Below are 17,707 nucleotides of genomic sequence, written 5' to 3'. Positions count from 1 at the left end.
TTTGACAAATGGAATTTAATCAGTGCTGGTGCAGGAATTTGCATACCAAAGGAGGCAGAGTGGTTCATCATTGCATTTTACACATCTTTATTGTTAATATTTCATTGAGCTGTTATAATCCATTGCACTTTATTCTGTTTACCCTTTTTTTTACATTTTGTAAAATGTATAATGTACATTGTACCTGCATCTGCACACATACATACTGTGTGGTCCAGTGTTGCCACAGTTACTTTGAAAAAGTAACTTAGTTACTTTACTGATTACTCACTTGTAAAAGTAACTTAGTTACTTTACTGATTACTCAATTGTAAAAGTAACTAAGTTAGATTACTAGTTACTTTTTAGTTACTTTTCCCAGCTGCCGACAACAACCCTCTGCACCTCAACATGACAATGATACCTGTTTTGCCAAAACTCACTTTATAGTCACCCTTTCTTGACTTCAATGAAAATAATACTTGTTTATAAAAAAGTAAAATAAAGACGTCTTTCTTGCCTCATATTAACTGTTGACAGCACTGTAACAGTAAAAACTTGCAATTTCGAGCCTACATTGTTTTATAAGGTAACTATTAATTCAGACATTTTTCTAACATTTAAATTCTCTGCTAAACATTTTACTTGTCGAAATTATTATTATTTTAAGCAATATTAGTTGTAGTAAAAAAACGGCTTCAAATTGCACCTTTAATCTAGGGGTGTGGGGGGGAGGGGGGGCACATCCTTGCCCGACCGCCCCCATTCCATCTGAGATTCGCCCCTGCTTTGGCGTTTGAGCACAAAGAATGGATAACATTTATTTATGCAGAAAACATGACCAGATTTACGAGGTAAGAAAGTTTTATTGCGTTTCACATCATGTGGTCCTCAGAAAGAGAGTTTAGGTGCATTTGAGTGGAAAATAGTGTTAGTTGTTGAACGCGTCGCGGAGGAGCAGCTGTTTTTAAACGAGACGATACGGAGCGGCTCAGCTCAGAATTCTAAATAAAGGAGGAAAAAAAAAGTATAAAAATGTCTTTGTAAAGCTCAGTGCAGGTGTGCTGATCACCGCGCTTTAAGAGGTGAGGACGAGTCGAGCAGCTGCAAAAAAACCGCGGATTAAAAGCTCACAGCTCGCTTAAAGTGGGCAGTTCAGTCGAACCCCGACCTCCTGCCCACGGACCAAGTTTAATGCTGCTATCGACCCACAATGAAAAATAATAGTAACGCACAGTGACATGGAGAAGTAACTTTAATCTGATTACTGATTTGGAAAGATTAACGCGTTAGATTACTCGTTACTAAAAAAAGTGGTCAGATTAGAGTAACGCGTTACCGGCATCACTGGTGTGGTCTGCAGTCACTTTATTATTGGTGTGATAGCACTGTGACCAACTGCAACTGGATTCAAATTCCTTGTATGTGTTGACATACTTTGCCAAAAAAGCTGATTCTGATTCAGAAAATTTCAAGACCCACATAGTTAAGATTTATTATTAGTAGTTATAGTATTTCTCATGGCCATTTTATTTGTAGGGCTTTTGTCGCCCCCTAGTGTTAATTTAAACCACAACACTCAAACTGATCCAAACTGAATGTTTGTTTTAATGGATTTGCACATGGTGGTTTGCTGAAACTATGTACATACATACATCTTCCCCAACGCCTTATTAGGAAAATTGAGTCTAAAATTTAAATCATGAGAAGCTGAGTGAGACTTTGCACTGTCTGGGTTTGTGGTTGTCCCAGATCAGACTAAAACCGCAGGCTTTCATGAACTCGGGCCATCAGAAGTGTATCTGTATGTTGTGAAAGTGTCCAAATGACTTAAAATTGCTTATATTAAAGCACTTGACAACTATCATTGACTGATATTAGAAATTTAATTATATAATACAAACTTCATCAGCAATTTGATGCTGAATCACACAAGACATCATTCAGAAAATATTCCATTATCTTATTGTAGTTTTGGCATGGAAGGATATTTAATATATATATTGTTCTGTCTCAAAATAATATGAACACTTTACAGTACAACTGCATTTCAGTGCACAATATCACAGCAGCTGAATTAACGACTGCAATCCTCATGTTAACGGCCAGATCAAACACCACATGTTACATCCTGAGCAAAATCTTACAATCCTGTATCAAACACTGAAATTAAACCACTGTTTCACTATTGCAACTTTTACAAAAGGAACTTTTTTTGTTGTTGTTGTACATTACAATTTATTGGTATATCATTTTGTGTAATCCCTGCATGAAATCATACTGTTCTGTTGCAGATCTGTCCATTCTCATTTTTAGTCCATGTTCTTTTCAGTCCAGGCCATTGACTTTTTCTTCGCCAGTTCCATCCAGGAGGGCTGGCTGCTGCCAGACACAGACTGTGGCGCAGACGCCAACGTAGGTGACGATGACGGTGATGAAGATGGAGATTTGTTTTTTCGCAACCATTTGTCCTCGCGACTAACAGATCTTTGTGGAACCATGGTCGGACTTGACTCTGCAAGAAAACCTGTGTGGTGTTACAGTGCAGAGATAATGAATACCAAATTGACATTGATGGAGGGCAACCTTTCAAGTCAACTGAAGTCCAAGTGCTATTTTTCACATGGTGAACCCACTGAACATTTATATATCAAAAATAACTTCACCATATTATCTCTGAGGCTGATAAATGCACTTGCCTTATCAATTATGAACTGCAACTGTTGATTGACTGCCTGGCCACATCGCAATGTTTCCCATCTCCAGCCCAACGTCCATAGTCCATGGGCCAAGCAACGTTCTGCACCACGTAAGGTGACTAAACAACACTTACAGCCCAGTCTCCATATATCATGGAGTACACAAAAATGTCTTATACCTTCCTGTAGCCAGGTAGGGGTCAACACAAGGGTCAAAATTTTAAAATGCTCCAATCACACTGAAAGTATACCACATTATTTTTCTGATCAGAAAGATTCTAAAAAGGTATATTTTGGTCAATCTGTGGCCATAAATTATGGAATTATAGGGTAAAACAGCAAAAATGGTGACAAAGGTCAACTTCAGGGTAATCCTTCATTGCTCCCCTACCTGGGTATAGCTACCACCATGAGAAGGTTATTGCACATATCACACATTTTTGTGTAGGGTGTGGCCTTAGAATACTGAGACTGGATTATAAATATTGTTTTGTTACCTTACGTGGTACAGATTAAGTTAAAACTGGCTGGGGGGCCCATGGACTATGACCTGCAGGCTCCAACTGTACTCCTGTTGGGGTGGATTTGTATCATGCCTCCCCAGTCACCCTCTGCAAGTTTGTCTTTTGCCCTCATACAAATATACTGAAAGGCAATGGAAATGCAACTGTCAAAATATTAAAGAAGTAGAATGTCAGTTTACTTGTATAACTACAATGGTTTCAACAGTTAGCAGTCTTGCCTCCCAACAAGAAGGTCTGGGGTTCAAAGCCCACCATGCTCATTCGCCTTGTAGAGCTGGAGATGCATCAGGTAGCACATCTGGTGTAAAACTGTGGCAAAATCCAAATGTGGGGATGTACTGCTTGCACGTTTGTGTTTTTGAAGTTGTAGTTCAGGGATCAATTTGTACTTGTATTAGGCATATGTATAAATCTATATACATATGTATAATTTTTATTTTTGGTTAAAGGGGCAGGCCTTTAAAAGCTCTTGCTTCTGCCTACACCCTTTCAGCCGCATTGTTGGATTATTTTCTCTCTTTCTTTGTATGTTTTGTTGTTTTGGATCTGTGTGTGTGTGCCAAATAAATTCATTCATTCATTCATACTGGATCCACTATGGGAAAAGCCAATACCCCCCCTCCCCATCCTAAAAAAATAGCTTTTGCAGCAATTTATTGAAGAGAATGTTATGTGATTGTTAGCACACTCAACTTGTTCATGTGTATCGGCTGCATGAAACCTAAAATGTCCTTGATATTGGTTTTGTTTGTTTGTTTGTTTTCTTATATTTATTTCATTCATTTAAAAGAAAAAACAGAAAAGCAGAAATAACTAAACATTACAAACCACTGAATGAAAAGGAGCAGATTGGAAGAACAAGTCTTATATATTCTGCCACTTTTTTACAATACAATCTTGCAATATCAAGCATTATTAATCGACATAATTTAACAGATTACATTTCTATGACTTTGTCACATGCCACTGATTTATTTAATAATTTTAACCATTATTAAAAAGACTACATCCCTAACAGATTACATTTTAAACTTCAAACATTCTAAACACTATTAACAGATTACATTTTTGGCTTTGTCACAGCCCACTGACTTATTTAATAGTTTTATACTTACGAAATACATCAAGTTTAATACGTTTTTTAAATAATTTAAGCGACCTTGATTCTTTGATTTCTTTGTTGAGGTTGTTCCATAATTTTACACTATTCACTGCAATACTCCATTCCTTTATCTTGGTTCTGAATCTTGGTTTTTTAAAGACTTCTATGCCTTTCAAATTATAACTACTTACTCTTTTTTCAAACATATTTTGAATGTTTATTGGTAAGGTGTTGTTATTCGCTTGGTACATTGTTTGTAATAATTTCAAATCAACTAAATCATGAAATTTAAGTACCCTATCTTAATAAACATGGATTAGATGGATCTCTAAATCGACTGTTGCTAATCACTTTTAAAGCTCTTTTCTGCAAAATAAATAAAGGTTGTGTATAAGTTGTACATGTTGATCCCCAGATTTCTACACAATAAGTCAAATATGGAACAATCAATGAATTGTACAATGTTAATAATCCATAACTATTAATGAATATTTAACTTTATGCAAAACAGCAATGGCTTTCGCTATCTTTCCTTTATGTAATTTACTGTGTGACTTCCATGTAAATCTTCATCAATCATAACTCCTAAAAATTTCGTTTCTTTTACCCTTTGAATGTCCATTCCATCTATTTTTAATGACACATCACTTTTTTTTTACTCTGTCATTAAACAATATGAATTGTTTTATTAAGATTAAGTGACAATCTGTTTATATCAAACCAGTATTTAACTTTTTCCAACTCTGTATTTATCACTTGTGCTACTTCCTGTATATCTGATCCAGAGTAAAATAATGTTGTATCGTCAGCAAATAAAATGCTACCAAGTACATTAGATACATTCACAAAATCATTGATATACAAAATAAACAGTTTGAGTCCAAGTACCGACCCTTGTGGTACTCCACAAATAATATTACACAATTCTGATTTAGTATTATTTATCTGAACAAACTGTTTTCTATTTTCTAAGTAGCTTTTTACCCACTGATGTGCAATCCCTCTTATTCCATACTGTTGTAACTTGTGAAGCAATCTTGAATGATCGATAACATCAAAAGATTTTTTTCAGCTCAATAAAAACACTTACAAAATAATCCTTATTATCTATTGCTGTTGATATTTTCTCTGTTAATTCCATAATTGCCATAGCTGTCGAATGTTTTGTTCTAAATCCATACTGAGCATTATTTAAAATATGATGTTTCTCAATGAATTTATCCAACCTTGTCACAAAAACTTTTTCCATAATTTTAGAAAACTGTGGAAGCAATGACACTGGCCTGTAATTTGAAACGTTATGTTTGTCAGACAGACAGACAGGCAGGCAGACAGGCAGGCAGACAGACAGACAGATAGATAGATACTTTAGGTATCAGCATCAATTTGATCAGCTAGCACTTAGCTTAGGTTCGTGTGTTATACATCATACGGATAAAGTGAGGAACCTTGGAGTAATTTTTGATCCTATGTTGTCTTTTGATCTCCACATTAGAGACATTACGAGGACTGCTTTCTTCCATTTGCGAAATATAGCGAAGATTCGTCCCATCCTGTCTATGGCTGATGCTGAGACTTTGATTCATGCATTTGTCTCTTCTAGATTGGACTATTGTAATGCTCTATTTTCTGGTTTACCGCAGTCCAGGATTAGGGGTCTTCAACTGGTTCAAAACGCTGCTGCCAGACTTTTGACACAAAGCAGAAAGTTTGACCACATTACGCCCGTTTTGGCATCCCTGCAACTGGCTTCCAGTTGCTGCAAGATCGGATTTTAAAGTTCTGTTATTAGTTTATAAAATTGTTCATGGACTTACACCTCCCTATCTGGCTGACCTGGTAAGCCCCTATGTACCAGCTCAGGCCCTGCGTTCTCAGGGTGCAGGACTTCTGTGTGTTCCCAGGGTGAATAAAAAGTCTGCCAGTCACAGAGCTTTCTCCTACCGTGCCCCAGCTCTGTGCAACGATCTCCCGGCACACATTCGGCAGTCGGATACTGTTGAGACTTTTAAGTCACGTTTAAAGACTCATTTGTTTTCCCTGTTTTATCATTAGTGTTATGATGTGTTTTTATTCTTGTATTCTTTTATGGCCATCTTTTTATTGTGTTTTAAATTTTTAATTCATTTTTTTTATGTAGTGTGAAGCGCCTTGAGACGATTTCATTGTGAATTGGTCGCTATATAAATTAATACATTTGAATTTGAATTTATTCATCCCCTTTAAGGGGAAATTCATTTGCCCAAGAGCATTCATACATACACAATTCATCCATTCAATAAAATACCAATAAATATGCCAAATATAGAGCAGGATGACGTACAAACAATCAGGTCCTGTTTTTTAATCCTTTCTTAACATAAATAAATAAACATTGCAAGATAGATTTTTTTTTTCTTAAAGGTCTGCTAGCTGATTAGCTGAATTGTGCACACCACTGCATGAATTGCTTTTTCAGCGCTCACCAGCATACTTATATATAAATGTTATTCACTTCAGTTTATTTACCGTATTTGCCAGAGCATAAGTCATGGTTTTGTTTGTTTTTTTTCTTTACTAGAGTGGAAGGCCCCACGGCTTATAATTATTATTATTATTAACAACAAATGTGATTTTTTGTTTGGTAAATACGTCGCACCAGAGTAAAAGTCGCAAGGCCACTAAACAAAATAAACACTAATAACAAAAGAATAAATACCAATATAAAAAGGACACTACAGCAATGCACAAAAATCCAACATTAAAATTGCGCGACTTATACTCTGGTGCAACATATAGTATATGGGGTTTTTCTCTTCAAGCAGCATTTTTTTTAAGTCTGACTTATACTCTGGTGCAGGATTTCCTCTTCACGAGGCATTTTTAACAAGTGCAACTTGTACCCCAGTGCAACTTATACTCCGCAAAATATGATACGAGGTCTGTTAGAAAAGTATCCGAGCTTATTATTTTTTAAAAAACCATATTGATTTGAATCACGTGTGATTGCGTCAGACAAGCTTGAACCCTCGTGCGCATGCGTGAGTTTTTTCATGCCTGTCAGTTGCGTGATTTGCCTGTGAGCAGGCTTTGAGTGAGGTGTGGTCCACCCCTCTCGTCTATTTTTTATTGCGAATAAATGTCTGAACGATTTGGAGCTTTGCTGCATCACTTTTTTTTCCAGAAACTGTGAGAGACCTCCAGGTGGACACCGTTCGAAAAATTAATATGGCTTTCAGGGACGATTTTATGGGGATTAAACAGATTACGGGGTGTTACTGCCGCTTTAAGGACGGCCAACAACTGCTGAGAGCGCGGCGCGCTCCCAGCCCCCATCGACAGGCTGACCCCCGCTGGAACAACCAGATAATTCCAACGTGAAAGCTTTGTTGATCCGGGACCTCGTCTGACTTTCACAAAAAGGCAGAAGATGTGGACATCAGCACTTTTTCCGGCACATTCCACCGTTACAGGAGTTTTTTTCATGGAAAGAAAAGCGGAGGGACGCGCCACGGAGCTGTTCATTACGCGGGACAAAACCACCTCGGTGTTGGTCTCACAGGACAGCTTTCAGGTGGATTTCAGACGGATTCCGGTTGCTTTCCAGTCGTGTGAATATCCGATTGTGATTGTGCATGAGCTGGACATGCCAGAACATGTCCCGTGAGGCTTCATCACGGCGTTGCTTTGCGCCGAGCGGCTGCACCGCAACGCGCGGTGGAGCAGCTTCTCTTTCCATAACAAAAACTCCTGTAACAGTGAAATGTGCCGTTCATTTTTAAACTGGACGCTGTCTTGATCCGGTATGTCATCTGACTAGCACAGGAATTGTGAAAAGATGTGGACATCAGCACTTTTCCGGCACATTAAGACAGACGTGCGGAGGAGTTCCGCGCGTCGCGGTGCAGCCGCTCGGCGCAAAGCAATGCCATGATGAAGCCTCACAGGACATGTTCTGGCATGTCCAGCTCATGCACAATCACAATCGGATATTCACACGACTGGAAAGCAACCGGAATCCGTCTGAAATCCACCTGAAAGCCGTCCTGTGAGACCAACACCGAGGTGGTTTTGTCCTGTGTAATGAACGGAGCCGTGGCGCGTCCCTCCGCTTTTCTTTCCATGAAAAAAACTCCTGTAACAGTGGAATGTGCCGGAAAAAGTGCTGATGTCTACGACTTCTGCCTTTTTGTGAAAGTCAGACAAGGTCCCGGATCAACAAAGCCTTCACGTTGGAAATGATCTGGTTGTTCCAGTGGGGTGTCAGCCTGTCGATCGGCGCTGGGAGCGCGCCACGCTCTCAGCAGTTGTGGCCGTCCTTAAAGCGGCAGTAACACCCCGTAATCTGTTTAATCCCCATAAAATCGTCCCTGAAAGCCATATCAATTTTTCGAACGGTGTCCACCTGGAGGTCTCTCACAGTTTCTGGAAAAAAAATTGATGCAGCAAAGCTCCAAATCGTTCAGACATTTATTCGCAATAAAAATAGACGAGAGGGTGGACCACCCTCACTCAAAGCCTGCTCACAGGCAAATGACGCAACCGACAGGCATGAAAAACTCACGCATGCGCACAAGGGTTCAAGCTTGTCTGACGCAATCACACGTGATTCAAATCCATATGGTTTTAAAAAAATAATAAGGTCAGATACTTTTCTAACAGACCTCGTACATACCCATAGCAGAAGTCACCTCAAAGCACTAAACTCAAGTGAGTTCCAAAGTTCACCTACATGTTAGGCTTGAGTTGGCTGAATTTAAGTAATGACTGTGTCACCATACCTGTGTGTCTTAACCCTTTGGTTGGCAGCGTGGGACTGGCTGTTGCACAGGATTTAGCTGGTGCACATGTTTCTGTTTGGCCTTTCTTCAGCTCCGTCTGTGTAAAACACAAATGGAGGTTTTACAACATGGTAGTCTGTTGATTTAACACACGGTAGGAAAAACACTCATGCAGAAGAACCACACACCTCCTTGGTTACAGGTGGAGTGATCCACTCTGCCCGCCGCTCCAAAAAAAGCAGTTCTTCATCACGTGACCCAGCCCAAACAGTTCGCCTTACAGACAGGGATCGACCTTCTTGTTCCTGCATGGCAGCAGCTCTGTCTTCATTTTCCAAACCAGAAACTGGAGACTGAGCTGAAGCGGATGTCACAGTAGAAGTGGAACTCAGGGTTGATGTTGTGGATTTGAGTTGGCTGGCCAGGTGGAGACCTCGATTGCACCAGGGAGGTTGCTGAGGTGTGGCTTGCTGGTCTGAGGGTGGTTGAGGTTCTGTAAGGGACTGAGTACCAGGACCATGTGCAGGTGGTGACACAGTCTCTGTTTGTGCCGACTGTGCTGTCTGTATTTTTGTGTGTGAAAGAGGCTGCAGCATGGATTGACTTGTACTTGGGCTTACTGGGGGGTCATTTGCCACCTGTGTTTGTCCAGATGTGCTTGACTGACTGTTGGATGTCACCGATGTCTTCTGCTGTACTGGTGGTTTGACACTCTGCTCCAGACTTCTACTTTGCGTTATTGATGGTTTGACTGCATTAGTCGATGAATGCATTGGGGCATGCACTGTTGAAGCACTTTTTGGGAGTTTTTACAGTCCACATCTGTCTTTGTGTCCCAGCTGGTACCTCTGGCTGCATCGCCGTTTGGGAGTGAGATTCACTTTGCTCTTGGCTGGGCAGCTGCGATTGCATTTGAGGTCGATATGCCGTCTCTCTGGGGAATCTACTTGTGAACAGCTGCTGCAGACTTCGGGTTTTCTCCATTGCCAGGTTCATCCATGATACCTCAGATGAGACTGTCTTGGGGGCAGACTGAGGCTCCTGGGGAGTATTTCCCATTTCTTTGGGACTGGTGGAGGGTTCTTGCATTTCTGCAATGGTGCAAGGATCACCAATAGGCGGAGCCTTGTGCTTGACTGGAACAGAGAGGCCAGAAGAGGTCTGAGTTCCATCTGAGGAGTCACACAAGTCAGTCAAACACATTTGGCTGTTAAAATTAACTCAGGAGGTATTTTAATGAGTACAAAGGTTCTTTGAGACTAGTAAAAATCTTACCACTCCATAGTGATTATTTACTATGTAACTGCACGCTTTGCATAGTAGCACAGGTTAAACTAGGGCTGTAAGTAAATGTATTTCTCAAAGCTGTCTTCAAATGACTTGTTTTGTCTGACCAACAGTCCAAAACATAAAGAAATTTATTGATTTTAGACAAGCCTATGTACCCCATAAAATGCAGTGAGTGCAATAGCTGGAGAGACGCAATGAGTTCTTTCCCCTCAGTTTGTTAACACAGTAACACATGTAACTAAAGCAATTAATGCTTATATGTTGGTCAGGTCTGAGAGCACGCGCTGGTGCTACATCCACACTATGCAACCACTCTTGGTCCTGGTTGGCATTGGCAACCACCCAGGCAGACAACTGGTACATCCCCATCTACTGAACACAGTTGTCGATCTTTTAGAGCTTGACGATAATGTAGGTGGAGCTCCCCTTGGTCTCTCTCAGTTGTGAGGGTCCAAACATTGAGGCACCTGTGCATTGGATCATGCCCAAAGAAGCGCACTACATGACCAAAATGTTCTAGCTGACATTTCTTCACAGTTCACATATGGTGCCTCATCCGAGTTTCCCTAAATAGCTGTTTATTTGACTAAAAAAATAATAATTTCAGTGATACCCAAAGATCCTCCAAAGAAAATTAGTATCAAAATCATTCAGCTGTCACCTTAGGTCACTAGTTAGCATCCAAGTCTCACAACCATACAGTATGATAGGAAGGGCTTGGACCTTTCTTCTGCAAAAGTACTGGCATCATCAAACAACTCTGTCCATGGTCCTCATGCTTAAATAAGCTCTTCTCAGGTGTCTCTGGATCTCAAAGACCAAAGACACAGAGACCAATCTTGTACATCTCCAAATGAAAAGGCTATAGTATTATTAAAATTATGTGAACTTTAACCTACTGCAGAGGAGATAGTTCAATGGGATAAGAGCTAGGCTATCAATATGTAGACCTGGATTCAATTCTAAGTCATACTACTTGTGTGTGTCCTTGGACAAGAAACTTCATGTGCATTGTCCCAGTACATCCAAGTATAAATGGGTACCAGCCTTGGCTGGGGAAGTAATTTCCAATGGACTGGCATCCAATTGATAAGAAACTCTCATCCCCTTCACACTATGGTATCTGAGGATAAGCACTGGCACCAGTGGGCATCAGGACCTGTCTCAGATTACTTAAACATACCAGAGCAATCAAAGAACAAGTTTATTTTGTTTACGTCATATATCATATACATGTGCCATCTAGACATGTTGGATTGTCGCAGCGAATAATATTATCATCACCATAGATAAACGAAATTAGGAGCAAACGTGGTTGAAGTTTCTTTTGATTTCGAATCTTAGGTGATGGAGTCACCAAGGCCACCACTCCTGGTTGAATTAGTCAAAATTTTATAAATTTACTTAATAAAATGAGGTCCATTCATAAGTTAGTGCCAGTGGTTTTCTCTGGATTCCGCAGCATGAAGCAGATGAGAGTCTATAACTCCCTCTAGATAGGACACCAGTCCAACACAGGTTACCTCTCCAGCCAAACCCAGTACCCATTTTCAACTGGGTGGACTGAACCAATGTAGATTAAGTGTCTTTTCCAAGGATACAGACAGGTTGCATGAGCAAGATTCAAATCCAGGTCTATATACAGACTATGGCAGACCAGCTCTTTGCCCACTGAGCTACCTACAGCAGACCAACTTATGAGCCAAACCTGGTGTGTAGTTTTTTGTTTAGACTCACCAGTCGGTTTGAGGTTTCCACACGTTGATGGCGCAGAAGTGAAGTTTGTTGCTGTTTTTTTGAACACAGAACTGGCATTTTTACAAATGTCATGCTTTTTGTCTTTGTTGCATTGCTCCTCGCAAGACTGTGAAGGAAGGTTGGAAGGGGCATGTTGAGGGTTTAAGGGGTTTGTTTCTCCTTGATGAAGTTTAATCTTCAAATCAGAAGAGGGAGCACCTGACCGTAATTTCAAAGATTGAGATGTGGAACGCAATTTAACACCAAATGTGGTCTTTGCTTCTTCTTCTTCTTCTTGTGACTCCATGGCTTCTTCCTTCACGTCCTGACTGTTGTCCACTTCCTTCCCTTCTAAATCCTGGCCAGTAGGTGCAGAGTTTTTGGCTGATGCCCTTTTAAGGCTGTCCTTTTTGTCCCATGGAAGCGCCAAGCTTTTGTGAGGAGGTCCAGGTTTGTTTGGGTCATCTGTTGGTGCTTCCTTTTCCTGGTTCACACTTGAAGAAAGAGAGTTGTCCTCCAACCACCTTGCTGTTTTCAGTCTATCTTCAGCCTCTTGTAACATTCCCAGCCAACTGCCTGATCGGGGTCTCTGTTCATCTTGGTCTTTGGTAGAGGTGATGGAGAAATGAAAAGACCCTGATCCGGGTGCAGGTCTCTTTAGTCCTCTTGTGTTCTTAGTCTCATCTTTAACCTGCTGGTGAATGGAAGAGATCCCAAAAGCCGCCATGGGTGTGGAGCTGGTGGATACGTCATTGTAAGGAACAGAAACATCTTTGGAGTTTATTTCGGTTGATCCAGACTTGCTTAGAAGATTGTTCTTGTTCTGTGTCATGGTGTCTGTCTCAAAATGGTCAGAGCTGTTTCCTCTTTCTGTCATGTCTGACTGTATCAAGGGTGACCGAGGTTCGTCACTGCGATTTACATCTGTAGGCCTGTGAGACGTGGAGGATGTAGATGTTGCACTCCCAGGAACAGTATGATCCTGATGGGATAAAGCTGTGTGAGCTGCCTGTGGTTTGGAAGGTTCTGATGGGACAGGAGCAGGTTTTGGTAATTTTGAAGAAAGAAAATAAGACACAACAGCAACGTCCACCATTTCGCGTTCTGGTTCCATGATCTCATCTTCTGGAGCATCGAGACTTTGTTTTTTCTCTTTCGTCGACACCGTAACATCAGTGTTGTTCAGGGTGTTCAAGGAAGAGTCAGTCTGCCAAAAGAAAAACGACAGATAGGTAAGGGAAGAAGAAGAAGAGTTGTCATTACATAATGAGGTAAAACAGATAAGACTGTAGATGTTGCTCACAGCAGACAGTCCCTTCTTGGTACTGGCTCTCTGATTTCTGGGCTTTATAGACATCCGGTGTCGAGCAGCAGAGGTATCCAAGCAGGAGGTGAAGTGGGCTGGAGAACTGAAGTCCAAAGGAGACTCAACAACAGAAGACGCAGTATTGGATGATATGGAAATTGGCAGAAGAGGGGATGAAGTCGGAAGTGCATATTTAAGAGGTGTAGGTCTGGTAGGAGTGACTGGTTGGCATATGACCTGAGAAGAATTTGAAAAGAATCTGAATATAATACTGCAGATTACACAAGTGAGGTGGAATATACGCTACCTTACTGAGGTCTCTCTGGGATGTGACGTCACCTCCCAAGGTTTCAGTGGGGGAACAACGAGGATCATCATCCTCTTGGTCCTCAGACCTCTTGACTGGCAGAAGAAGAGGTGGAGGCCCCAAATGTAACTTCTGCTGCTGAAGCTTCAGCTACGATATCAAGCACGGACTACTTAAAAAAAAACTATACCATAACTATAACAAGGTTGTACATACCCCATAGTTTTTTGCATGTGTGTTTGTAGTATATTTAACATCTTGAAGCAATGAATCATTTACTGTTTCAAACATTTTGCGACAGTGAGTTGTTTTCCAAAGCAATTCTTTACCATTTTGAAAATTTTAAGAAAATTAATGTTACTGAATCACTTAGTTAAGTTATCAATTCAAGCATTTAAATCCAGTGAACATATCTGAAACAGTTGATTAATTTTTGTTTTGTGAGTGTTGTGAAACTGTAAATTGTTTTCCGAAGTAATTGGTTCACTGAGTGCTTTGAGAATTTCAAAGAGTACCATTTTGAAGCATGTAGTTTGTTTTGAGTTCTGAAGCAGTAAATCGTTTTCTGAAGCAAGTGGTTTCATTTAGTGTTTTGTGCCTTTTGTGCAATTGTTTCATTCAAAAATTACATTACTTAGTGTTTCAGGTGTTTGAAGCAATGAAGCAATATAATTTTTCTAAATCAATCAATTTCAGCATTTTAGCTTCTTTTTTTTTTAAAAGAATGGGTTAATTTAGTTGTTTGAAACAGGGAAATATTTTCCAAAGCAATTGTTTCATGTAGTGTTTTGAAACAGTGAATCAATTTTTGAAGTAATTGATTCCTTTAGTGTCTTGGGTGTATGGAAACAGTGAATCATTTTCTCAAGCAGTTGGTTCATTTAGTGTTTTGGGATATATTTGTACCAAATCTTGTTCTGAAGGAGTTGATTCATTCAAAAATCACATCATTTAGTGTTTTGATTGTTGTTAAACAATCAATCATTTTATGAAGCAGTTGGTTAATTTTCCATTTTGAGCATTTTGAAATAACATTTTTATTTTTTTTTTTTTAAGAATTGGTTACTATAGTGGTCTGAATTGGTGAATTATTTCTGATGCAACTGTTTCATGGATTGTTTTGGGTGTTTTGAAACAGTGAATAATTTTCTGAAATAACTGGTTCACTTAGTGTATTGGGTGTTTTGAAACGGTTCATCGTCTTCTGAAGCAAAGGGCCAATTTTGTGTTTTGGGTGTATGGAAACAGTAAATCATTTTCTGAAGCAATTTGTTGATTTAGTGTTTTGAAACAGCAAATCAGCTTCTGCAGCTAGTAATTTTCAGTCCCTGAAAGCCTCACCAAGTGTGGAAGATGCTGGGAAGGATTCAAAGTTCAAATCCAGCACTGATGAACAACATGTCAAGTAGAAAGAAGTACCTGCAGAGCTTTGATCTTGCTGTGAACATTCTCATTGGACAGAACTCTGACTGGTTCAGAATCTGTCAGAACCTGATCAGCCAGAAAGATGCTGTCATGGGACAAAGCCCGAGATCCCATCATTCCCTGGGAACATCTGAACCAACAGACAGTAAAGACAAAAAGCAGAAGGAGGTGAAGCCATAATCTAGATATAAATCAGAAACGGATTCTGTCCAGATAATTTGCTACACTCACGCCAAATCTTCATCCGAGCTGAGCGCCTTTCCCACAGTGATGTCACTGACAGACTGGCTGAGTTTGGGGTTTCCTTCTGCTTCCGCTCTCTTACTCCTCCCAAAGAGACGATTTTTCAGAGATTTCAGCTTGGACTTTTTCCATCCTAAATGGTGATTGAGATGGAGACAGATCTGGGTCACAGCTGTCCACATTCACTCAATGTTTACATAATCTGCCCTCTACATCCTGAATATTCCCTGATGAGTTCTTATAAATAGTCACAGAGCAGCTGTAAGTCAGCTTCTCCTGTACGTCTACATCCAAACATCTACTGCTCAACTTATACTCAAGAATGTTTGGATAAGTTCTTATTGATTTAGTGACTAAAACATCTTGAAGTGGCATCACACATTTCCTGATATCTGCAGCCCGTAGGGCGAAATTAACAATGAGTGGATTATTGACCTCACATATACTGTTACACCAGGGGCGGATCTAGATTCAGATGCTGGTGGGGGGTTGTGACTTGGTTAGGTTTGCCAAAAGCATTCTCTTACTAGAGGGCTCCAGGGGCATGCCCCCCTGGAATATTTTAAAAAAAAATCTATAGCCTTTTTCCTGCATTCTAAGGCAATCTGGGAAGCTCTCGTCACCATATTTGTGCCCAATTTTTATTTTAAACACTGCAAATCTGTAAAACAGTATCATCTGTTTTGGTCATGCCCTGCCTTGGAATCATTCTGGAATTTAGTGCAAACTCAAGTGAAAACAAAATTAAATATTCAGGCAACTTTAAGCTGGGACAAACTGTTATTTGGACTATTACAGTCTGTTGACACAGATAAAGAGACAAAATGTTTGTTTGGGATATTGAGTCTGGCAGCATGAAAATGTATAACCAAGAAATGGCTGAATTTATTATCTCCAAACCTTGATGACTGGCATGCTACTGTCTATTCAATATTCATCATGGAACATATCACTTTCCATAAAAGACTTCAAATGGACAAGTTTGACAGAATTTGGGCGAAATGGAAAACCAATATTCTACCTAGACGGCCAGAATATGAATGAGTCATATGCTTGAAGTCACACAATGTAAAACGGATAAAACACACCTCTTGTTCTTTTCTTATTTTGCTTGTTATCTGTTCTGTTTTATATGTATATTGTAAAATCTTGAAAAAAAAATAAATAAAATTGGAAAAAAATAAACACTGGAAATCTTCTCATTCTACACGCAGTGGCGTTCACCAATCAGCCTTCATTTATGCAAGAACTTTCCCATATTTTATCACACTTTAGGTCAGCAGCTCAAGGAAGTGGTGGTGGTGGGGGGGGGGGATAGTCCCCTCTACCCCACCTCTATATCCATCACTGTACTGCTGCAGTATTTTGTGCATGTGCAGGTTATAGATCAGATTTAGATCGACAAATATAATTACTAACAGGGAAAAAAAAAACCCTGTTAAATTCATTAGAATTTCTGTGGGGAAAAAAAATATTTTAATTCCTATTTATTTTTCCAGTGTAACATGTTTTCCAATTACTTTTGGTCCCCTAAACTGGAGGATCACAAACAAAGCATGTTTTCATTTTGACACCACTCACCAAATTTGAAGATAAGTATCCTAAAATTAAAACCGGTACAACAGAATGTATTCACTATTTGCTTTCACCTCCAGCGTGCAGCAGCTCCCACCCAAAACAGCCATTTATGGCCCTAAATCCTATTTAACAGTTATTCTATAAAGGCTTTTTCATGTAACTTTAACTGTTTTATATATGAATACAAAGAGGAAACTCTCACCTGGAGTGTCTTCGGGACTTTCTTCCGTGTCTCCTGAGAAAGACTCCATCAGTCAGACTGTTTAAAGGCGACACGGCGGACGGGAGTTCAAAGGTTTATCGACTTTATCAGCAGCAGCACAAAGCTTTACCACAGAAGGCGCGGTGAGGTAAAGAAACTGTCCTTACAGTCAGCAAGATAACAAAGGAACAAACATTAAATATAACACGGTACAGAAAACACACACACACATATGAACTGTGACTGGAACTCAAAAGACAATTTAAAAGAATTTGTAAAAAGAAATAAAGTCAAATAAAATAATAATAATAACAAGAGCAACTAGAGATTTCTGACGTCCACCAATCCAGATTTGGATCACCTCCAAAATTCAGTGGAGTCTTCCATGCCAGAATATCTATCTGTGGTGCAAATTTGGTGAGAATCCGTGAAGTAGTTTTGACATAATCCTTCAAAGCCTATATAAAGAGAAATCTTGATCCAAAATCTGGATTTGGATCTGGATCACCTCCAAAATTTAATGGCATCTTCCATGGCCTAATATCTATCTGTGGT

The 17,707-nt window shown here is 39.8% G+C and overlaps 1 protein-coding gene across 1 annotated transcript; it reads right to left on the bottom strand.

Moving 5' to 3' along the window:
• Positions 1-1,905: 1,905 nt before the first annotated feature.
• Positions 1,906-17,293, bottom strand: cracdla (cracd like a). Its single transcript, XM_034186835.1, is given in 10 exon segments — positions 1,906-2,506; positions 9,065-9,161; positions 9,253-9,827; positions 9,829-10,236; positions 12,092-13,298; positions 13,395-13,634; positions 13,705-13,854; positions 15,124-15,259; positions 15,361-15,505; positions 17,153-17,293. Coding segments are annotated over 10 exon segments (3,222 nt in total). The 5' UTR covers positions 17,202-17,293; the 3' UTR covers positions 1,906-2,291.
• Positions 17,294-17,707: the final 414 nt, after the last annotated feature.

Source organism: Thalassophryne amazonica, chromosome 14 (genome assembly GCF_902500255.1).
Source record: "Thalassophryne amazonica chromosome 14, fThaAma1.1, whole genome shotgun sequence".
In the NCBI taxonomy this organism is placed as follows: Eukaryota; Metazoa; Chordata; class Actinopteri; order Batrachoidiformes; family Batrachoididae; genus Thalassophryne; species Thalassophryne amazonica.
The sequence above is the reverse complement of the archived record's forward strand: the minus strand, read 5'-3'. Positions and strand labels throughout refer to the sequence as shown.